Genomic DNA, 24828 nt, shown 5'->3' with positions numbered 1-24828 from the left:
TGCCAAGACATCCAGGAGGAATTGAACAATTAGCGTGATGGGGCCTCTGGCGGCAATATGAAGGTGTGAGCTGTTTCCAGCTACTTCCTGGCTGACACAGGCAGGTGCACTGTGCAGGATCTAAAAATAACAGCATGTAGGAATCAAGAATGCCAATAAGCATCCAGGTCTTTCAAAGTTTGTGAATCATCACATGAAAAAAAAAAAGAAGGTGTTTTTAGACTCCATCTACCTGCTGTTCTGCTTCCTAGCAAACATTAATCACAAGAATATCATTTTTCTAGCGTCATATCAGGTTATGATGTTATGATGTCTGCGTTTAGGAGAGAAAAATGTCAGGATCTTGAGTCAAATAACTAAATAAACACAGAATGTAACGAGCTGCAAATCTCATAAACCCATAGACAAGATATCAAATATAGAAAAGTTATCATAATGTAGAAAATCAGAACATAGAAAAGATATCAAATATTCTTTTTTTGACAGCAATTCGTAAATGTCTGGAAACTGAGGAGACCAGCTGCTGGACTTCTGGACACGTGTTCCTGAGTCCATGCACTGATTTCCATAACAGAATCATGCCTGTTTTTAATGAAGTGTTTCCTGAGAATCCAAACCCATAAGATGCTCTGTAAGATGCTCTTTTTATACCCAATCGTGTAACTGAGCCTTTGCCATTTAAACTAAATAGTTTCATGTATTAGTTTCATTTTAATTTAGTATTAGTATTTAAACGAATTAATTTAAAAATGTTTCTTCAGCTGTGGTAATGCTCACTTTTCCAGTTTTTTGCTCCATCAAATTTAAAATGAGATAATATTTTTCATTAAACTGTAAAATGTGTTAAACATTTGATATGTTTTATAAGTCCTATTGTGAATAAAATGTTGATCTCTGAGATTGGTAAATTATTACATTATGTTTTATTTACATTTTACACAACATTCCAACTTTTCCAATATTAGCTTTGTACAGTATTATTTGTGCTTTTAATCAAGTAGGACTTCATAGTATTGTGGACACCACTGTATGCAAAGCTGCTACACATATTACACTTTATACAATATATGAGATATGACAAGTTACGTTGAAACCAAGCACACCATTGTTTTTCTTGTGACATTACCAATAAGTTTGATGTGTCACATGGCCCTCTTCCTATTGAAAAAACAAAAGTTGTATCCAAGATGGCCGACTTCTAAATGGCCACCATGGTCACCACCCATCTTGAGGAGTTTGCCCCCTCACATATACTAATGTGCCACAAACAGGACTTTAATATCACCAACCATTCCCATTTTATTACGGTGTAGCCATATAAATGGCCCACCCTGTACATATATTTATATAATGAACTTTATGTACATTTCATACTAAATAACTAAATAACCTAAATTAAACTATACACTCTCTCAAATACAATACTACTGCTGATGCACCAACACTTCTGTTGTATTTTTAATAATGTAAGTCCAGAATTTTAAAAGGAAAAAAAAAACATGTTACTTCTTAGATTTTAAACTTTTCACGTGTCAGTGTTTTATGTTTCATATTTATCTACCTTGTCTTTAAATTTTACACACAGCACGATGTTAGTAAAACTGTAATTTTGTTATGCTTATACATGCAATTTTCTTCTATATGAAAGTCTTTTACAATTCTCTATGATATGAGATAAACTGGATAAAGGATTGGAAGCTTGAAGCAAGAAAAAATGCTTCTGAAAGAAAGAGCAGTCTGAGCCTGCGTAATTGTTAACAGAATAAAAACTCTCTCCATGTCATGCATTAATTAAAAGGATAATAAAGGATAACTGGAGCTGGATTTGTTCATGTGACGTTTGTGAGAATATCAACAAAATTGTTCCCATTTTTCCCTTTTTTCCAATTGTATATATATTTATGAAGACAGATTAGCCAAAACACTGATTATTATAGCCAAAGCACTTTGGCTAATGCATGCCCTCCACTTGGAGGAAACACATTACAGTAATTAAAGACCACAAGCAACATCAGTTGAATGTCGTCTGCCCAAAGAGACTTACAAGCTGTGTGATTTCCATCAAGCTTAGAGTTAAATATATTAGCACACGGTGCCTGTTATGTTTTCCTTTTCCTTTTTTCCACTATTGTTCACCCAGATGAAACTGGGTGAACATTAGCTGGAACATTAGCAGGCTTTTGGGATTACTCTTGTTGATAGCAATTTAAAAGTTGAAAATCCAGCAGGATGACCGACACCCTCGCCTCCTCTGTCTGTTCTCCTCTCAGTGTACACATTTTGATTGGCTGCCCGGTTGCCCCAGGACCGTCTGCTGGCTTGGCGGGTTGCTGCATCCCGCCGTCGTCGTTAATGCCAGCGATTCTGGTTCAGGTGCCATTATGAGGCTCGCTGAGCCTGGCCACACGTCAAAGACCGAGTGTGTGTTTGTGTTGACGTACGCGTGCGAGTGTGCTTGTTTCGAGCATCCAGCGGCGGGGAGCAGCAGGTGAGTGAGGAGTGTGATTACAGAACTCAGTGGGAGGAGGCGGGTCTTTGGCAGGTCTGGCTGAAGATGGAGGAACTCGCCCGAGTGCATGCTGGGAAATTATCAGCAGTAGTGACCTGTGCCATAGTTGGTGCAACCTTTGCATCAATCACACTCAAGGTGGAACACAGACACAGATGAGAGGCATAAAATATTCATAAATGCCTCTCTTACTTTGATGTTCGTCTCACAGTTTCGTTGCCTTCTCACCCAGTTAGGTGGACAGGCGACGAATTGGTATAAATAGATTTTCCCACATACTGCGGTTTGTGAGTGCCCTTTCATTTCTTACCGTCTCCCCCTCTTGCCCTGCTGTTCCATTCATAGGTGGGGTCACCTCCACTTCCACACTGGAGCTGTTAGGAAGGTTCTTATCTGCGGGAAAAATAATGACTTAATATAATAATAATAATGAATTTGTTTGACGACTCTGAAAGACAAAGTGTTAATTTTTATGGTCTGAAGAAAAGTGGACAAATAATTTCTGCATAGCAATTCTATCCAGATAAAATGATTCAGCTCATTTTTTAATTATTAGGGAATCCTCACTTTGTGATAAAAAAAGTAAGTAAAGTTATTTATATATCCCTTTTTCTCAGACATAAAAGTTGCAAAGTGCTGTAAAACAACTACAACACAATTATAATATCATAGAGAACCCTGTTAAAATAGAACAAAAATAAATGAAACGTATAAAGAACAACAGAAAATGTCAGCAGAAGGCCTGATTAAACAGAAAACTGTTATTTAGTTAAGTAAATTATCAGGTGTGATCAAAATGTTCTAAGACTGCACCTGTAAAAAAAACAAAAAACCTGTTTTTCCAGATTTTAATTTGACCGAAACTCCTTCAAAGACACACCTAATGTTCCTGCTCTGTTTAAATTGCTCTCTGGAAGCCCCATTCCCAACGTGCACATCACCTGAAATTCATGACCCGATCTGCCACCACTTGACATGAACATTGCAACATTTTCAAAGGAAGACTGTTATCGGGTCTCTCAGTCTTAGCCACAGACTCGGTCTTCATATCCACAGTTTCTCATATTGAAATTTAGAACGGTGTAACACTAAAGTTGATATTTGCTCTTCATGCAAGCAGTGAAATTGCAAATGCTCATGTGCAAGCGGTGTGAATGCATCCTCCAGGGAAATTCCATGTTCTAGTGCAGAGCTGCACAAGAAGATGACCATGAAGGGGACAGCAGTCGTTTCTGCTTTTTATGGCCAAAAAGTTGTTAAACTTTTGATAGCACCTTTTTATTCCAGGTCGTCTTTTTGCCAAATAACTAACCTTTATTTCAATCAAGTAACCGACTTAGCATTTCAGTACCAACATCTGTTTCAACCCTCATTTGCTTCTTTCAGATTTCTGTTTTGTAGTCAGGTGAAAAACACATTTATGGAACTGCTGGAAAGTTAAACATAAATGTCATATATTTATTTTAAAAAATGTTGTAACAACGGAAATAATGGCAAAAAAGTATATCAAGGCACCCCCATGTGTGTGAACATACATGTGCATGTCTGAGGGTAATACTAGCTCACCTTATCAAATGCTAGTGGCTGCTTTAAATCCATTTCAATTGAGGCCCGGCTTACTTAACTTACACTTATTAAAATACAAAGAGCCGAAAGCCATGTAATCAGATGATTAAACTATAATTGCTGTGGAAATTGCTTTAATCCAAGTATGGTTGTGACACAATTAGCAGATTCTCAGACAGATAATGTGCCTCAGTACCACTTTGGTCCACCACATGACCTCCCTCCCTACCTTGCTCGCTCAGATGTGACAATATTACAAATAAAAATGGGATACCTGGACTGAACCACGGTAAATATTCTTTTGCAACAACCTAAAAAGTGAAGTTAGCTGTGGTGACCACCAGTCGAGCACTTTGATCAAGAGGGTAATATGTTAATGTGGCGCGGTTAGCATAATTTTGCCTTGTTGATCAACAGCTATGTCTCGCTTTGATTCTCCTGCTTTGCCTCCATTGTGGCCATGAAAGTGTTTCCTCTGGCCTCCTGTTTGTTCTTTGGTCCAGCGCTCTTTGAAGTGAAAAACACATAAATTACTCTTGGCAGTGACTGTGATTGATTAAATACTGCTTGAAGACAACACTTGCAATCAATTTGGCTGCTCTTGATCATGTCGTGTTTGTTTAACAACAGATGATCGTTTCAGCAGGGAATCTAATAACTAACGCACATAAGCTCGGTTATTCTAGCGATACCCGCTTCTCCTTGAAGGTCGTGAGAGGCCAAAGCTGATCAGCGGTCAGACCTAATCATCGCTATGTTTTCCTATCCAGGCATGCCTTTACTGCACTGACGGCATGTTTGGGATCAAAGTCATTCTGAATAATCTATCCACATGGAATTTCATGGTGGATTAATATTCTTCTTTGTTCATAATTCCATAAATTTTGACAAGATCCCCAACACCACTGACTGAAACGGAACTCCAAACCATGACAGAGCCTCCACCGTGTTTTACAGATAGCCGTTACACTCCCTGTCGTAGCTTTCTCTTGAAATCCTGACCTGTTGCCACAGATGTTGAGTGCAGTTCTTGAGTAGTTTTGCTTATCTCAGCCTTTTCTCATCATTTCCCTTCCTTAAGTAGGGCTTTTTGACAGCCACCCTTCCACTTACGCCATTTCTAATAAGGCTTCAGTGAACAGTAGACAGATCAATTGATTTTTCCCATTTCTTTAAGACATGACTTTCAAATACTGTTGATCTGCGGCTGATGGTATTTGTAGGCCTTTCACTTCGTTTGTCCTCCATCTGCCCAGGTTTCTCAAATTCTTTTAAAGGACACGCTTTCCACTATGTTCAGATATGTCAAGTTTTCAGCCAACAGCTCTTTGCAATTCACCTTGATGGTGCAAAAACACAATTTTATTGCTGTAAAACTGTGTTATCTTTGGCATTTTAGTAGATTCTGTTAGAAACATGGGAATAAATCATGTATTTTTGTGACAGGTTGTTAGTAACAAAGTATCTAAAGACACAATGTAAAATTGTTTCTTTGTCGAGCTGTCTTATGTGTAGACACAATACTAGTTCATCGCTTGAGTTAAGATCCTGATTCATGGGATCCTTTGAAAATGTTCAGATTCAAGGATTGAACTGAAAATAAGGTCTTCCTTGGAAAGGAAAGGTCTTCCAAAGAAAAGAGACATTTTGGGAAATATCACACCGACACCACTCAGCCAGTGTAGATGTGTATGTGTAACATAAAGACTGACATCTTTTTATTGTACGGACAACTTTGAGCCAGACAATAAACAAAGGTATTTCCTATAATTTCATACTACTGCAATAAGATCTAAAGGATATTAAAGTTTTATTTACCTGAACGGCTCGCTACACCATTGGCCTTTTCACTATCCTCCACTTGGCATTTCTTTTTAGCAATCTTGTGCAGAATAGACGCCTTCTCTCGAAATTTACCTGCAAAGAGGAAACGAAAAGAAAAAACACAACACTGGTCAAATTCGGACCAAAGCGCTGCGTACCGTAGCATCCACAAAGCCTTTCGGCCTCGTCCCAGTCAGCGCTCCTTCGTTGTCACCTTCGACCCCAGATGGGTCGCGTTTCAAAAGCACAGAACAAACAGGGAGGCGGCTTTACACAAAACTGCAGTTGCAACAACACATAGTCAATATGACATAGCATATCATATACTGATGATCCTGCAATGTCCTGGTCCTTGGCGGAGGCGAAGCAGAGAGAATCTCTTGTGAAAAGATCTGCCTTCTGGAGCTCAGATTAAATCCTGGTCTTGTTCAGTTCTCATTTCAGATCAAAAAGTCACAAGAGATGCCAGAGGCTAGCAGGGAACTTAAAAGCAAACAAAAGTTCGGGACGGCATGTTACAAATCACAAATTTAAAGATTCGAGAGGCTGTGTTCAAATTTTTAATCCAGGAAGCAACTAATTTGATCATTATCACAGCCCATCTCTTACTCCAAGACAAAAAAATTATCATAACTATAAATATAGAGAATTTGAACAGATGTTTCCAAAACTGCTGGTACGTATTAGTTTGTAGATAACATTAACTGATTCCGTGAAACCATTTTGTAATGATATGATGCAGTGGACTGGATTGAAACCTCGACCTTGTGGCTCATATAATTTGTGTGCATTCTTGATATTGTAAATAATGGCTCATCCAAGGAAATTTTAATCACTAGCAATAACTGGCTGCTGGCTTAAGGAGCAATAGAGTTTTGATAAAATCCCTACAGCCTGAAATCCCCCCAAAAGCCCACAAATATAGCCTAGAAACAAGGAGAAATACGATTCCAGTACCAAGTTGTGCAGATTCCAGGTCAGAGTTCAGAGATTTTATCCTATGCAGCACGTACTTTCTGTGCGAGCCCTCCTGCGCATCATTAATCGTTGTGCTGTCGTGCATCCGTGCTTAATTTAACTGTGCGTGTCAATCTTTGCCGTTTCTCCTGCCTCATCCAAATCACCCGGCTGCAATCAATGCAAAAGATTTTTTTTGTTTCATTTTACAAATGCATGGCTGATTCGTCAGTGCTTGACACAGTGATGCGTCAATACGAATACTCCGCCCAGCCATGTGAACGCTGTCTGTGACCTTCTGGCAAAATCATTAACCACCCCAAGTCACGGTCGGCCGCCTTCATGCCTCCTCTGTCTCACTCTACATTTCTCTATCACCTCGGATTTTCTCACTCATTCGTCTTTGGCAAACACCATCTTTCTCTCACTTTGTCTTTTTGTTGTTTGGCAACGCTCAGCCCCTCCCTGCCCTTTTTTTTTTTCTCCACACACATGCACACAAATACACACACATACACTGCCGACTTTCACAAGACAGAATCACACATTCCACTGTCTTGACACCACTCACCTTAGGCGGTCATTGTCAGTTAGTTGTCTTAGCGAGTGTGTGTTTGTGCGTGTTTATTCATGGATAAGTGGGTGTTTATTTATGGAAAGGTGAGTGTGAGATCATCATCTGGTTACTTGGGTATAAAAATGACAGGGTTGGGCTTTCTGTTGGAGGTATTCAAAAGAAATGCTAAAAAAAACCACTGGCGTCATGTTTCAGGTCTAACTTTGAACATACTTTGATAAAGACCTGTGAAAGCAAAGAGCCGTTACTACAGAAGCTGCAAGAAGAAGGAAGTTTACCATTTTAGATACATAATCCACAGAATCTGAGATCACCTCAGCAAGTTAGCTTTAGCAGGAATCTAGCTATTTATTTCTCTCAGTTATGACTGGTATTGTAACAAATTATAAAGAAACTTGTTTAGGTGTTCTGATTCTTTATTTATTTATTTGTTTTAACAAATGTGCAAATTAAAGCAATTAAGTGCATCAGATAATTGGTTAATTATTCGAATGAGCAATCGGTTACCATATGCCGTTGTGTCTTTTGTTGTCTGATGACATCACACCATTTCTTTTGCCTTTCCACTCCTTGAAGTATGTTGCATGAACAAGTAGAAGGCTTTCAATCCTCAGGCTGTGTCAGTGTGCATGTTAAGCTTAGTTAGTGATATGGCAAAGGTGGCAGGATTTATCTTGTGGGAAGATGTGTTTTAATTAGTGTCATGGTTATAATTTTCAGATATTGAAAAAGCACCTCCACGCCTCAGTCACACAGGCGTAGATACCAGTCAGTGACCCCATGGCAACCTCTGGTCACTTCAGAAAATGTGTATTCCCCAAGTTGCTGCTAAGCGGTTGTTGGAGGTTGGTGGCTGTCGCCACTCAAAAACAGGGAGCTGAAAACAAAAAAACCTTCTCATGATTGGCTTGGTCAGAAGCAGACTGGCGCAGTCCCTCACAGTTTATGTGGAAGACGTCGACTTCTCTGCAAAAACTGGACATTTACTCTCAAAGCTGCAAATAATGAAATGAAAAATATTCACTTTCAAAGTAAAAGCTTTGCTTTAAAACGTCAACCACCAACAATTTCAAAAGGCGACTTTGCATCACATTTTTCAGTTTCACTACAGCATAGCGAGTAGTTTGCAAGTATCTGCAGGCAGTTTGGCATCTTCCATGGAAACGTCTTCTCACCCTGGAAACCTACTAGCAACCAAAGCAATCACAAAGACATTTTGGTGTAGCATAGCAAATCTCTTTGCAACCAGTTTCACACCATCGACTTCCAGCAACCACTCACCAGCTGGTTGTGGAATACACACTTTTTTCTAGTGACTGATTGTTACCAGAGTTTCACTCAAGAGCTCTAGACCTGCTCCAATGTGGTTTTGTGAATCGATTTCACAGGAAATACATAATTTTCCCTTGCAACTAGTGGATGCCTCAAGGTTGTTGAAAGGTGTCTAGGCCTGAGTGATTGAGGTCTAAGCTCAACTAGTTAGAAAGGTGGCGAGGTGATGTTGAGGAGGAGAAATATGCAAGTGCTACAGCTCTGAAGCGGAAAGATTTTAGTTCGGGGGAAAGCTGTGATGAGGAAAACTAACAAGCTTGTTATCACCATGAACTCACCATGAGGTAAAGTTAGCATACTCAGAGGTTAAACTGGACAACATAACCTGCTTACTCGAGATTACTATAAAGTTAAATCTGGCAAGATAAAATAACTGTAACACATTGATTTCCTCATCAGCTAACACTGTAACGCAACACATTACCCTTTAATGACAGTGATATTCAAAACTAATAAATTGCTTTTAAAAGTAAAGCTACCAAATGCAGTTTATGACAATTTTTTGCCATTTCTACCTTATTTATTGTTATTTGGAAACAGAGCTTTTACTTAATATGGTTACATTTTTTGATTTTTTTATGCATAATTTTTAAAAATGTGTTTTTCTGTCACTTTGTTTTAGAATAAAAGCACAAATACCAAAACTAACACGCCACTCAAATTATAAATATGTGATTGCTATGTATAGGAAATGTATAAATTGCTATTTTAAAGGAATTTTAAAAAAAACACAGTTAATGTTTAGTTAAATTCTTTAACTTCAAAAATATTTAACACTGCTTAAAAAAGAGACCAGTTTGTGAAGTGTGGGTTAAAAAACGTTGTCATCTCTGCCTGTTACACAACCACTGGGTGGATTAGTCACTCCAGTTTGCCAAATTCAGAAACGTTGCTTCTGGTGCAAGTGTAACCTCGAAGTAAGTGCTGGGGAATGGATGATGTGCTGTATTGCTAAGAGACGCAGATGGGTAACAGGGAAAAACAAGCAAAGACGAGAAAATGTTAAAAAGACCTTGTGTGTTTTCTGAATGCAATATTGGCTGTGTAAGTGTGTGTTTGTGGTTAAACCAGCCTGCATTATGCATGTCTTAATTTACACAACGTCAAACAAAAGAAGCAAATTTAGAAATTTTTGGAAAATACCTAATAAATAAAATGTCATAATAACACTACACACAGTAACACACAATATGTATGTACATATTCTTAGGGGAGAAAATATAAAAATACGCCAAAAACCAAAAATGGGAACAAAAAGTACAATAAAAAAATGGCATGGCTACTATGATTTGCACTTATGCCAGTGAAATCTCAGCGAGATTATCAACTTAAAGCAAAATTATGCAAACTGTGTATCACAGGCAAAAAAAAACACCAAAAAAAATGGGGCTGGATGTGTTGCTTCGTGATGAAGATGATATAAAAACAAGAGGGATGACAGAAGCTGTCTCAAAGAATCAAGTAATGAAAACTTTCAGGCTTACCTTCCTCAGTCATTGAGTGATAATATTTTAGTTTCCCATAAGTCCCAAGCTCTACAACATCACAGCAAAAGACAAGGGTAAGGCAACAAACACACAGAGAAAAGGAAAAGAGTGAACATGACAGAACAAGACAGATCTGCTGGTTCTACGTACATCACATTCTGTACAGAGAGTCACACAAGAAGCACAAGAAGTCACATACAGAGAGACAAAATCTCCCCAAGTCATCACTGCATAAGTGCAAAGACAAAGCAAGGACTCAACTGCAAATACAAAACATCAAGAGTCTTTCGGTAACTCAGTCTGATAAAGAGCCTGCCAACGGTAAAGGGAGGGGGAAGGGGCGATCAGTATACCACCATTAAAAAAAATGATCAGAGGTTCATAAAAAGATATATTGAAAACAAACAGAAGAGGACAGTCAGAAGAGAATATACTGGGTCAACATGCAACAAAATGATGAGTCCTCCTCTCCTCTGCGCACAAGCTTATTCAGGGGCTTGATGATTCGGCATTTTATTCCCACAATGAAACCCGAACAATTAATTTGATTCCCTTACTGCTGCAGTTCTTCCATGCTACAGTAAATAGACAGTCAGCACATCGGCATGATGAATTAGCTGGGAATTCAAACCTGCAGCAACAGCTGAACGCGAAGCAGCTGAGCAGAGGACACCGGACCGCAGACTTCTGCCTCCCACGCTGTTTCAACAATAAATGGCCAATGAAGCGATGATTCGCTTTAAATAGAACAGTAAGTTTATGTTACGTAGATAAACTAACTTAACTACAGACAGTAGTTATATTCCCTTCTGACCAGAATTAACAATACAGGTCCAGAAGTCAGCACACATTACTGAGATTTATGAAATCCATCCATCCTTTCTTAACTGCTTGTCCAATTCAGGGACACGGGGCCACTGAAGCTTATCCTGACTGACTTTAAGATTCATATCTTTTTAATTCATGAGCCATTACTTTCCAGAAGCTCTCTCTGCATGGGGGTTTGTCTTTCCACGCCACATGCAAATTCAGAAAAAGTAACACCAACCAATTAACACCAAGCAAGACCAACTTGTCCATAGTCTTTGTTCTTCTTTAGAAAATTTTGGCAGCATGCTTTGGATCGTGTTCCTCTTCTGCCTGGCTTCAAGAATATGAGAATCATCTTATGAGGTAATCTGGCATATCCACAGACATTCATGGTGGCATTGATAAATGTCATCCCTTATCACTTTTTGCACTCATGCAGCCAAGTATCGTCACCGCCTCACCTCCATGCTTCACTACTGGGAGCATGCATTCACCGTTTGCGGTCCTGGCACCCCAAGCGTGCCGAAGTCCATCTAAGCTGAACTCGCTTATCTTGCTTTCATCTTACCAGAGCACGTCTTCCCGATATTCAACAGGCTTCTTCTTTTAAGGATATTTATCAAAGTCCGATCTCATAGTTTTCTGCCAAAAAGTAAGTATTGTTATTTCATATAGGTGGGTTTTATGCAGTGGCCTTCTGATTGTGTAAGCTTTCACAGAAACTCTGATTTCCAGCAAACTCAGAATTCCTTTGCCAAATATGAAGCAATTGCCTTGATCTTCAGAGCTAGACTGTACAAGTGCTGTACTGTCCTTGGAGTGTTTTTTAGAAAGAAGGCCATTGAGACTCTGATTAGTGGTACTAAGGCTCCCTCTATATCCCTTGATTACTGCTGCTGCACTCCTACTTATTTTTAGCAATGCACCAATCTTCCTATATACTTTTACATCTTCATGAAATCTCACAACCAGACTTTTAAATTCCCCTTCCTTGTTTCTTCTACCCATGTACTTCAACTGGTGTTTTAACCTATATGTCAGGGGTGTAAAATGTTAAATAAAGCCATTCACAGTATTTGCTTTTGATTGCTCATAAGAGGAAACATTCTAGAGCTTTACATTTTTATCCACCATGCAAAACATATTGGTCTGGTTCCAAATTCATTCTACGTACTATGCTGAAATTACCCCCAAACATACAGTTGCAAAAAACTATGCTCAGCACCAACAAAAATAAAGAGTCCTGCAGCACATGCCCCCCACAAGGTCTGATGTTCACATCGTGGAGCCAGTCTGGGATTACATAAAGACTGGGAAGCACATGAAACAGCCTGAATCCTGAACCATCACAAAAAACTACCTCGAAAAGAAGTCAGCAAGCGCGAGCAACTATTTTCAACTAAAGAGAACATGGCATGTTCTACTTACTATAGCAAGTTTAACCAAACGCCATCATTGGAAGGACCTCACTGGCAACAAAGTAGAATAACATGTACCTTTTCATTAAAGCTATTCTTGGAAATCTTTCTGTTTGCTTATGTAAAATCCACTCTCCTGTTTCAAACAGCCATTAGACTGAATCATCAAGGCGGCTAATCTCGATGACGAAGAACCAAGAAGCTGTTTCGAACACTATTTTTTATAGAGTACAAACAATGGACTTGGAACAAGACGAAAAACTTCATTTGAAACACTACCATTAAACCACATGTCATTTAAAAATAATTTAAATGTTTTAAATCGCTTTGTCCTTTTATGCCTCACTTATTGTGCTGCAGTGTTTCTGTCTGACCCCTATCTGACCTCTTTATCTGATTCAGCTGACGGTACTAAGTTGATATTTTTGACCTTCCTAAATAAGTTAATATAAACCTTTTGGTTAACCCTAACTCTGCAAGTACTGATTTGTAGCTTTTGCCATGTAGTAGGCATCAGTACAATAAGCACTTTATATGTTCCCACCCACATGCCTACATCGTTCACACTAATATCCAACAGTGGGCGACCACTCTGCTAGCGTGTGAGAGGATTATGGTGAAAATCTCATGCCAAATGTGAGACTTGGCAGCCATGAAAACACAATCTAATGAGATGAAATCATATTTCATTGCAAAATGTCTTGCTCATATGCGGCGCTACTTGACAAGCGTCTCAATCCCATATCATTATATTATTTTTGGTTTGAAGTGCACTACCACTCTACGTCCAGTCTCTACAAAGCTGCCCTGAGGGCAATTATCCCCAGACACAATCACTGCCTGCACGGGCCACCCGCTGTAACTCCATAGAGAGAGCGAGGCTTGTTGTTGTTGTTTACCGAGGGACCTCTTGTCCTTGTGGTGTGACCTCTAAACCTCTGGTGAGCCATGCGTGAGAGTGTGTGTGCGTGTGTGTGCAAGTCCGCTCTGTCTGCTGGGGGTTGGAGTGTCAGGGAAATTCACAGCCTGTGCAAAAGCAAAAAGGCTTTTAGCATTGATTCTTTCACCCACCCAGTGCGGGGTGGCTCAGAGGGCATGGGAGGGGGTGTGACATATGCGTAGTATTTGGTTACGTTTGAACAGAGGCCGGCTAACTACTTGGTTACAGTTTTTATGCTAAGCTAAATTACATTAACTTTATGTCTATGGCTCCTACGACACCAGCAAGAAATCAAGTCAAACTATCTATCAGGGGTGTCAAACATAAGGCTTGGCGGCCATAATCGGCCCGCCAAAGACTCCAAACTGGCCTACTGGAAAATATGAAGAAGAGCACAGATTTTCCTCTCATAGCTTTTTATACAATACCAAAGTATCTGAGTAATAGCTAAACATTCAAATGACAGGAAACTTTTTTCACTATAACTATAGAAATATATCATTTTTACAGTGGGTCCACAGTAAAAAAAATAAAAATAAAAAAAAAATAACAGGACAATTTCTGATAATTAACAAAAACTTAGCTAAGAGAATTTTTTGTGTAATTTTATACATTTATTTCCTCCATTTACTCCAGCAGCATTTCTCTATTATATAGAAAAAGTGAGACGCGCCGTTGAAATTGCACTTCTGTTTTTTACATGACGCTATCTCAGGGATTCAATGTGTAGTTAAACTTCTTTACACTGACAGAAAGGGCGTTTCACTCGTCTAGCCGGCGTAAGGTCTAAGTGGGCTGTATGTAGCCCACAATGTAAAATTAGTTTCACATTCCTGCAGGATATGAAACAATATCTCTTCTGATTATATTCTACAGTAAATATGCTACCATGTCATCTTATATTTCAGCTTATTTTCTTTTGCTATATATGTTTTATGAACATTGTTAAGTTGATACAAAAAAAAAAATCTAACCCAAAATGTCAATAGACTATATCTGCATACGTGGAAAATATATTTCCGTTGCCCAAGGGTTGGTAGGTCAGTGACAGTGAGTGCATTATTGAACCATGTAATCGATGGAGCTCTGGGTCACGGCACAGACGGTACTGCTGGCGGGCAAGGCAGCTATGTGGGGAAAACTGGAAATGCTTGCTGGAAGAATGGATTAACCCTCATGCTAAATGGCTGTTTTAATAATAACTGCACTGAAAATTCAGACCCTCGTGTAATTTAAGGGGTGTTTTCTGTAGTTCGGTACAAACACACATGTGGACCTAATTTGCTGCCCTTTGCTAATTTTCTTCTATATCAGCATCTAAAATTTTTAAGAAAACAACCCCTTTGGTCTCACTAGTTTACTGAAAAAACAGGCTATCTGCTGAAATGATTGTGTTTTAGTTGACCCAAATTTAGAGAGTTTGTCTATTATTTGCCCAGCCTATGCAAAACTTCCCGTCTACCTCAGGAAAAAAACCTAACAAGATTACTGAGGTCAACTGCAGCTATGGAAAAGCACAGACTCAGTACCACAGTTCAGATCTCGGAGTGATACATTTTACTGAAGCACGCAGCCTGAATTCTGAGTACTGTTTTGGGAAACTTGTTTCAGTTGTCTGTTGAGGGTTCAGACAGTAGAGTTAGAGCCACTCTTCCCTTCTCCTGGCCATTCTCTCTGAGTAGTTCAATATTTGATGCCACTCCTAAGTGATATTGTTTGTAGCTCCACACTGATGGAAAAAAAAAGATGCTGGTCCTTGTGCCCAGAACTAAGTGTACCAGACTAATACAATGTTCCCTGCAATGAAAAACATGCACGTTCTAAGGTCTATTATTAAACTGTAGGGGATTCACCTCAACAACATCAAGAAAGCTGCTGTTTTTTAAGCTAAATTTAAATGCTGATAGTTTTTTGTCCACAGCTAATTGTAAAAGGCTGTACAAGAAACACTTTCAGTCCACTGGTTAATTGCTCCATCTAGCTTAACCAGAATTCTGACCACGGGGATGTAAAAAGGGCTGAGAAATCAACTGACAGCATTTCCCCGTCTTCCAGATAGGCCGTTTCATGACCTAAGCAAAAGGCTGACACACTTACTCTGTCTGTTTCTCACAGCAAAATCTGTCTGCTTAAACATCTGCTTAGCCTCACAGACCTAGAGTGACATACGATGTTGACAGGAAAACCCAAAACACTTATTTTGGGCCTGAATGTGTCTCACAAAGAACAGCACTTATAAAGCTAAAAATCACAAAGGAGTTCGTAAGAGGAGAGAGAGGATTAGGGACGATGGGGAAAACAATGTAGAAATGGTAACAGAGGGTTTCCAGGGAAAAAGCATCCACAGGAGAGAATGAGATATCTGAAGAAGAGAGTCTGCAGGGATGGTACGGTACAGAATTGACATACAGCACATCGGCGCTTAGGAAATGTATACATAAGGGACACACTGGGCACAAGAGTTGCCTCCAGGCTGTTGGAATGAGAACAAACATATTTTTTTTGGAGTAGGGGGAGATACAGAAATTAGAGGAGTAACTCACCAGAGTCAGCAAATTCTGAAGGGACAGTAAACGAAAGAGAAATAAGAAGACAGAAACAGAGACAAGATAAATCCAGGTGATATTTAGTCCAATAGCGAACATTTAATCATTGATAGGTATTTCCAAGATGAGAAAGGGTTGTGTTAAAGTAAATGTCATTAGCTCTTCATTCATGGCATTAAATTAACTCAAGAAAACTTATTTTGGACGCTTTGCAGAGAGTTAGATGAGAAGGTAGGTACTACTCCTCTGTTTTTAGGCTAAGCATTAAAAGGGACAGAAGGAAGGAGATGCTAGCTTAGCTCATGTAGCATGTAGCATTTAGCTCATGTAGCATGGCTAAAAAAACACTGTTACTGTTATCCTATGTGTAGCTGTGTCCTAATAACAAATAAATATGAGTGCAGTTATTCTCATCTAACTCTGGGCAACAAAGTGAATAATCATATCCCCATGATATGACAGAAACATATACATTGCCACACATAGATTTAAAATCTTAGGTTTTACATGTTTAGAGATAAAATGCACTTTGCAATGAAGGCATACGCTGAAGAAACAACACAGATAGATTGTATTCAAACTACCGCAGGCCATTTAAATTTTTGTGGTCACTACAGACAAAACAGAGCAGAAGAAAGGAAGCTCTAACCTAATCCTGTCCTCAAATTAAACTTGTCTTCCCTTGAAAATATGATTTACATCATATTGTTGCTGTTATTTGCTTTTGTCCCCATAATGTGTAAAAACACTTCAGTCCCCACAATGTTTGCAATACAAGGACCACACACACACACACACACACACACACACACACACACAAACTAACAAACTCTAAATCGCTAAAACTCTAATAACCAAAAGCTAACCAGCTCTCAGTACTAGCACAAGAGCCTTTCAGCACTGAAGCCTGAACAACTTATTTTGAGAAATGCGAATGAAAAATGTATGGAAGGAGCTCTGCCAGCTCCCCACGTCCCTGCTGAGCTACACTTAATGCCTAAGAGCACACAAGGACACACAGCACAAGCCTCCAACTAAAATGGATGCACCTGTTCGTCTTTCTCTATGCCGTAAGCTCACCCAGTAAACGCTCCTTTGCATTAATGATGCCAGTAAATGGTTATAGAACACATTTGCTCATCTCCCAATAGGGTCTGTCTTGATTGGGCCTTTGCAGTCCTGCAGCCAATGAAGTTGTTAAGCGTTCCAAGGAAATGAGGCCTCTGATAAGTGCTTTTTCAGATGTACTTAAGTCTGTACTTATCACGGGTACATGTCCATTGGAGTACGAGGAAAACTTTCCGATGTGCTACATGGAAATTTCAAAATAATACATGCAAATCATTGGAAGCCCAACGTGTTGCTTTTGTTCTTGACAATAATGAATTCATTGATTGTGTCATGTCACACTGTAGATGTTGTTTCAGCGAATTAATTTCCAGCCGTTAATTTGCCAGAAGACTTCATCAATCCAATTTGGTATGTCCTGCCATCTCGGCTGCTTTCATACTAAAGTAGGTTTGACCATTTTAAAAACTTTGTTTCTGCAAATAGGAACCTATTTTGGACACAAATAAATAAATCAGTTAAAACAAAGAGAAAACAAAGAGTTCAATCCATGTCTTGCACGCATAACTTAGCCTAACTTAGTGAATACTACTATCAGATGCCTTGAAAAAGACACTAATATGACCCAACTGGGTGGATTATGTGTAACTTGTACATATATACATGCATGCATACACAACAGTGGTCTTCCAGACTTGCACTCAGGCTGTGATTTACCATTAATCACTACGATGGGATGATGAATACACTCAGAGACAGGACGCCTTGGATTCAGTGTACGACAGCGATTTGATGCATGTTAATGGGCACTTTAAGGCTTATTAATCTTTCCTGAGCTGACTCATTCCAAGCTTGGCTTTCAAGCAAAGTAAAGTCATTTCAGAGAAAGCTGAAATGCCTCTGGACTACAGAGCAGCCAATTGCTAATGCAGTCCTATCAATCCAGAAGGAAAATATTTAGCCTGTTTTTGTGCTAACACACATTGCTCTAGGACCTATGCGATATTTTACTGTGTATTGACAGTGATGCTTTTTTTCAGCCAAACAAACCAAACTGAATGTAAACTTTCATGAAAACCAAAAAGGTGGAAGAAAAAGATGAGGAAAAATGACATCGGCTAGTAAGATGGATTCGGCATTTAACATTAATATTCATTTTTAAGGATCAGGATTTGTCATGCTCCCTGTTTGCTTTTCATAAACATTTTTCATTTTTCCTTCATCATGTTCAGGATGGGTTGAGAATAGAATGACACCGCGCCTCACCCGGCATATTAACATATTCATCCCCTGTGCCGAGCACTGACGCTGACGCCTTTTTTTAACGTTTTTCTTAGCTAAGCTGATGGACTTGGATTAAAGGAGAACGGTGTTTCACCTCAGCACCGAGTGCGCTTTGTCTTACATGGACCGTTTTTTAAATAAATGTACAAACAACACAGGGACTGTACAAGTACTTTTCAATGTTAACAGTGGAGCTTCTGTGTTTAAAGAAGTACGTGGGGAGCTCGTGAATAGATAAAAGCCAACATTTTCATCATAACACTCTGCGCTGTTATTCATTGGTTAAGAAAATGTGAGCTCAACAGCACTCTTCCTGTGGAAGAAATTACATGTTTTTAGTTAATCCACTTCTGACACGTCTCAAAATACAATTTTAAGAGTTAAAGACAAGAATGAAGACAAGATCCAGGCTCGGTCAATCTGGAAATACATAATGTTGGACAGTTAAAAAAAAGAATATCTGTGCTGTATGTCTTTTGTGTTACAAACTTCTTTTTGTGTGCAGTTTACCTTCACTTAAAGGGTCCAACGTGTGGATCATCAGCTGGAAAATGCTGTTCCGCATCAAGCTGTTGTGCAGCGAGGCAGAACTACCTCCCCTTTGAAGGCGAGGCCGCGCCTGTGAGGGGAGACAAGCGTCAGTCAAATATTCTGCTACTGCAGGGGATGGGAATCTTTCAGTATCCAGTAAATGTCCTTAATGCGAGCACTCCTCTAAAGCCATTTCTAATCCAAGAGTATTGAGCTAAATGTGGGAAACCACGCTGTTTTGTAGGCTTATTCATTTTTACATTAGAGGGAAGATCATTCTAGGGACCTGGTGCTTTGACTGTTGTGAAATTCACAGCATTTTAATCACAGAAAGAAGGATTCGTGTCACTGCAATGTTTGTCCATGAGCATATGATGTGCTACCACCTTCAATTAAGCTTCCAGTTGGAATATGATTCCCTAATCCTCTTTTATATAAAAAACCCTAAGCAGAACCTGCAACCGAGTTTAAAAAAAAATCATAAAGTACTACAGCTTCTTAAAAATATAAGCCTCGTGGGCTTGTCACAGGCATTTACACTTAGTGTGGCATTTTTTGAGTTCCTTTTGCGGAAGAAAAAAACCAAAAAAACAACCCTCGCCAAGGTCGCTCCAGCAGCCGAGGTGGAACTTGAGAATTGTGGGAAATTAGGCACCGTTGCAGGTGACAGCTGCTTGCTGCGAATGTGTCCACCTTTTGCTCCTCAGAGGTGACGCGTAGGCAAAGGAGGTGTCAGGTGCTAATTCACAGCCTCCCATGGGTGTGAGCGGGAGGCAAGAGAGACAAGCGGAACGGCACGACTCGTGTGAGGGTTAGAAAGTTGTAGATTCTCAGTACGACGCCGGTGAATGTCCATCTGCTCTTTTATCTGCTTTCTTTGCATTCGGGATGGAAGCTCTTGTACCTGCTGGAACTGCGTAAGCATTAAAAGTGGTTTTTGAGAATCCAGGCTTCCTCCTCGATTGCCTTTTACATGCTGCGCACAAATGCAACTGTTGCAAAGGAAGTGCTTTGGGAAACAGACGGAGCAACTCTCGGCACAGAGGGAGGCTGAGGGTTAGAGATAACAGTGTACATGTCTTTTTCACAGTATGGCGGGAGAAACAGAAGTTGCTCTAATACATCTACACAGAAACAGGGACAAACACAGAAGAAGACGCGGGAGTGTCAATCAGACAGGACCTACCGACAACTTGCCGTCATCCTCTGGCGCCCCAGGACTTGCCTTCTCATCCAACACAAAGAGAAGAGGAAGTATAAAAGGGGGGAAGAGGAAGAGAAAGAGAAAACAAGACACAGATGTGAAGCAAGCCTCACACAACCACACAGACAAGACGAAGAGACGGTAGAGAAAGACATTACGGCACAGTAACAGTGACGGTGACGACTGACTGTGATGCAAGTGGACAAGACTTGAGGGACAGATTCCTCCCCACTGCTGTGCCTGCCTACTGTGTCAGTCACAAGCTGAGCAGGATTAGAACGTGTCGACTTGAATTTCCTTGAAATACATTCAAATATGTCATTTCGATTTGAGTCATTTAAGTCAAGGATGTCAACTCGCATCAGAATTTAAGGTGCCTCTTGTTGCTGTGTGAAAGTATAGGAGAAGAGTTAAGGCGGCTTGCTATGGCAAAATGGTTGTTTAACACTGAGATTGTGATTATTAAATGCGGTTACTTGCATGTATTGAACTTTAAAAGCAGTGTCTTAAACAAATAAATGTAAAAAAAAAACAAAGATGGAGGTGGTGGAGTACACAGGGCTGCCCAATCAGCACTAAAGTAGATAAAAGATGGACATAGCAACCATGATGTCATCCGCAGGCCTGTTGTGAAGCCACAGGCTGTTTTTGCTGTACGCGTCGTTGCGTTTTGTCAAAAAAGGAGCAGATCTGACTGAAGAGCCAACTCGTAGGTTAGCGATTTGTGAAACATGTGCGTTACCCTCCTTTATGACTTTTTTTTTTTACGATACTACAAATGTAAACTCATCAGGATCGTTTTTACTGTCTCCACAGTCAAATGAAATGAGGAACGTATAGACTTCTACACAACCAGACCTCTTTTGTACTCAAACATTAGAAAAAATATCAATTTATGGCATTTCTGCATTGGCTTCTTACCCAGAAGCTATGCCCATCTTTTATATACATTCTGTGGTCCAGACGAGAGGTATTTTTGGTGCAGACAGACCTCTTATATAGGGTTTGGCGGACCTAGACACACACACTCGCTCGCTCATGGCGAAAGAAAAAAAAGAACCCCACAGGTTGCCTTACAGAAATCTTTTTCTTTAGCCATTATTCACCAAAGGCTCTATCAGTTAGCTCAAACTTAACAGTGAGTGAGTTTGAAAAAGGGGTGTACTTGATTTATAGCAAAAAATAAAATGTAACACAGTAACAACTTTGCCTCAGTTATTTCGTCACCATGATTGTTCAGAAATAAGACATCAAAATTAAAACGAAGACATATATTGCCTGCACATACTTAGACTATAGCCATAAAAACTATTAAAATGTTGAGACATATGTGTTTACTTGTATAGGTAAAGGTAACGATCAAGTTAAACCTGGTTATCTATTGCCTGTAGACTGGAAAACAGAGATGATGATGATGGTTTCCAAATAATGTACCAGTTTCAAAGTTTTCCAGTTGTTATGCAAGCTACCTTTAAAGTTCCTTGAGCCCTTTACTGAGGATTAGAAGGAAATAGCAAGCTGCCCTGTAATTTAAAAAAGGACCCACTAGCATCTTATTAACATGTGGCATCTTTCTTTATACAATCTTTGTGGCAGCTGTTTTAATGTGAGAAGTTGGGCTAACGAGCCTCTGGCCGAAGCTTCGTATTTATAACTTCTGAGACTCTTAAGAGAGTCGTACTGATCAGCTCATCTAACTCTCACCAAGTAAGCAAATAAGTGTGTTCTGCCAGTTTTAATGTGAAAAACTTTGCCGGGGAGAAAGTGCCAGATCGTGCCAAAGAGACTCGAGCCTTTTTAACAATCGCTCGATTTTCCTGCCATCGTTCTCAGCAGGCCTTTTTGGCATGTACAGCAGAGTACTGTAACACAGTTTATTTTTGAAACAAAAGCCTTTCACCAACCGCCTGACAGAACTGTGCTCACTTCATCTCCAAAAATGTGTGCGAAATAACAGTCGCTTAAGGCCTCTGTTTCTAACTGCAAGAGAACAAACACAAAGCTTTTGTTCAGATCTTAGAACACCGAGGCTTTGTTTCGCTGCCTACACGGTCTCAAACAGCAGTGTGTAGAAAGAGGCGGCACTGGTGTGCATTGATAAGGTGCAAGATGTACAATGAAATTCAGACGCCGGTTCGGTTTGATCTTGTGAGTTTTTAAAAAAAATGCGGGGTAAACGCACAAATTTCGAGACAGGGCCTGCAAGCTTGTCAACACGCTGATTAATTTTCTAAATGACGCTGCATTGAATTAAGCTTTAACTGTACACGAAGCAGGGGTGGGATGTTAACAGATTTCTTGTTTTTATGAAAAAAGAGCAATAAATTGTGTCGCTTTCGTTTTTGATAATAATACAGAAACTTTTAAACTAATTAAATTGAACATTGAAAAAACGCTGGACTTGTTAGCGTGCTCTATTTATAAGAAAAATCCCCACTGCAGTCCCTGTGAACGTCATTACCCACCACGTCCCACTGTATCCCGCTGTTTCTGTTTAACAGCTCATAATTTACCATATATTAGTTTTGCTGCTGTGCGGCAACTGAACAATTGCAGAAACGAGAGAGCTGAAATTACACATTTCGCCCCAAAAATTAAGCAGAAGTTGAACTAATCCTGAGATTTTCCACAAAGCTTTCGACTGTAACCCCCTCCGCCCCATCTTCAGGGTAATTCACTGCACCGTCTAGCATAATTATTCTATTTAACTCCCTCAAATTCAAGTTAGGAGGGTTAGGAGAGAGCAGGTGAATGTGCCAGATAGAGATTATGCCATGGGTCGCTCATTAAGCCAGCGTTAAATATTATGACTAATAATCACATAGGGAGATTAGTATGTTCTCTGGAGTTTTTGTGTTCTCTAATACCCCCGGCTCTGCTTTCCAGCTCTTACGTAATGTCACATCAGGATCATTCTTGGAAGCGGATCAGCAAAGGGAGATAAATGTCCATCCGCCGCCGTATGCATGTAACACTGCTTTGTGCAGAATTATCGATGAAGGGTGTGACATCCTGCAAAAAATACCTCCACTTTTAACCATGAAGAAGGGACTTTCAGAGGAATCTGAGCAGATGTTGCAGGCAGAGCTGGAACTCCTGAATTTCCAATATTAGTGGTGGATTATAGGTTTTCTCATATGCAATCAGAGAGCACAAAAGTGGTCTATTTCTGGAGGAATTTGATTTGCATTTCCTTTATGCTTTGACACCCAAGCCAAATTACACAGGAGAATAATAATAGCTTTTTATACAGTTTCGAGTTTGCCAGCGATCGAGTTTGATTAAATCCATCACAGCTGTAGATGATTCTTTATATCTCTATCCTCATTATTACACTCTACATATATTACAAAGTGCGATAACAGTAGAGACATAAAATTTTTGGATTCTTAAGAGCCACTGTCCGTATCATCTCCACTTAATTTCCTCAGATATTATTGTATTCTAGTGGCTAAAATACAGTTATAGTCTTAGCAAAATTTCACATGAGAAACTAGGAAAGTTTTAAAAACTTCTTCCTTTAGCCATGGCTTAAGATACAAATGTTAAAGATTACCTGAGTCAAGATCTATGGAAAATAATAGCTCTCACATCTCTAAATAGTTCAGTTAGAAATTGGAAAATCTCTGACTCTGTCTAACTTTTCCTTAAATGTTTTTATTAAATAGTTTAGGAGGTAATCTGCCATAAAAACCCAAGGTATTAAAATTGGTACTGAGGATTATCCACAGTCCAAACGCATGCATGTTAGGTTAACTGCTGATTCTAAATTGGTTGTAGGTGTGAATGTGAGTGTGAATGGCTGTCTGTCTCTCTGTGTTAGCCTTGTGACAGGTGTTCCCCGCCTCTCACCCTATGGCAGCTGGGATAGGCTCCAACCCCACCGTGACCCTGAACTGGAAAAACTGAAGAAAACAGATGGCTGGATTATCTATAGACTGTATGGAAGCATCACACATACACTGATACCTGCTAAATAGTGTGATGTATAAATCCAGAACTGAATTTAAAATCCTTCTCCTCACACACACAGTCTTGAATAATCAGGCCCCATCTTATCTTAAAGTCCTGCTAGTACCATATCACCCCAGAGCACTTCACTCTCAGACTGATCGTTTACTTGTGGTTTCTTGGATATTTAAAAGTAGAATGGGAGGCAGAGCTTTCAGCTTTCAGGCCTCTCTCTCGTTCCTTTTTAACAAAGCGTATAGTTAGGACTGGATCAGGTCACCCCGAATCCTCCCTTAGTTGCGCTGCAGTGTTTCTTCTCCACCTTTTTTCACTCACTATGTGCTTACTCTGCATGGATTTGTTGGTTATTATTAATCCCTGGCTCTCTTCCACACTCTGTCTTTTGTCCCGCCTCCCTCCCCTCACATCCAATCAGTTGTAGCAGTTGGCTGCCCCACCCTGATAGATATACTGGAGGTTTCTCCTGTTAAAAAGGAGTTTATCCTTTCTACTATTGCCAAGTGCTTGCTCATGGCAGGTCATTTGATTGTTGGGGTTTCCCTCTGTATTATTGTAGGGCAGGGGTGTCCAACTCCAGGCCTCGAGTGCCGGTGTCCTGCAGGTTTTAGATGTGTCCTTAATCCAACACAGCTCACTGAAATGGCTAAATTACCTCCCCAACATGTCTTGAAGTTCTCCGGAGTCCTGGGAATGAACTAATCATTTGATTCAGGTGTGTTGACCCAGGGTGAGATCTAAAACCTGCAGGACACCGACACTCGAGGCCTGGAGTTGCCTATGCCTGTTGTAGGGTCTACACTTTT

At 39.8% G+C, this 24828-nt stretch overlaps 1 protein-coding gene across 2 annotated transcripts in view; it reads right to left on the bottom strand.

The window, feature by feature from the left end:
* LOC116332915 (sodium/potassium/calcium exchanger 2) overlaps positions 1–24828 on the bottom strand; it is a 44419-nt gene that overhangs the window by 5075 nt on the left and 14516 nt on the right. Inside the window, exons 2-6 of one of the 2 annotated variants that reach the window (XM_031756011.2) lie at positions 18829–18937; positions 15964–15978; positions 10250–10300; positions 5894–5992; positions 2820–2902 (exon numbers count right to left, since the gene is read on the bottom strand). In XM_031756011.2, the coding sequence (XP_031611871.1) occupies positions 2820–2902; positions 5894–5992; positions 10250–10300; positions 15964–15978; positions 18829–18937 (357 nt within the window). The remainder of the gene's footprint in view (positions 1–2819; positions 2903–5893; positions 5993–10249; positions 10301–15963; positions 15979–18828; positions 18938–24828) is intronic. The other variant, XM_039607896.1, reaches the window with a different exon arrangement.

The sequence above is a fragment of the Oreochromis aureus genome, linkage group 3, assembly GCF_013358895.1.
Source record: "Oreochromis aureus strain Israel breed Guangdong linkage group 3, ZZ_aureus, whole genome shotgun sequence".
Taxonomy (NCBI): domain Eukaryota; kingdom Metazoa; phylum Chordata; class Actinopteri; order Cichliformes; family Cichlidae; genus Oreochromis; species Oreochromis aureus.
Note: the sequence above shows the minus strand (reverse complement) of the source record. Positions and strands in the feature narration are given on the sequence as shown.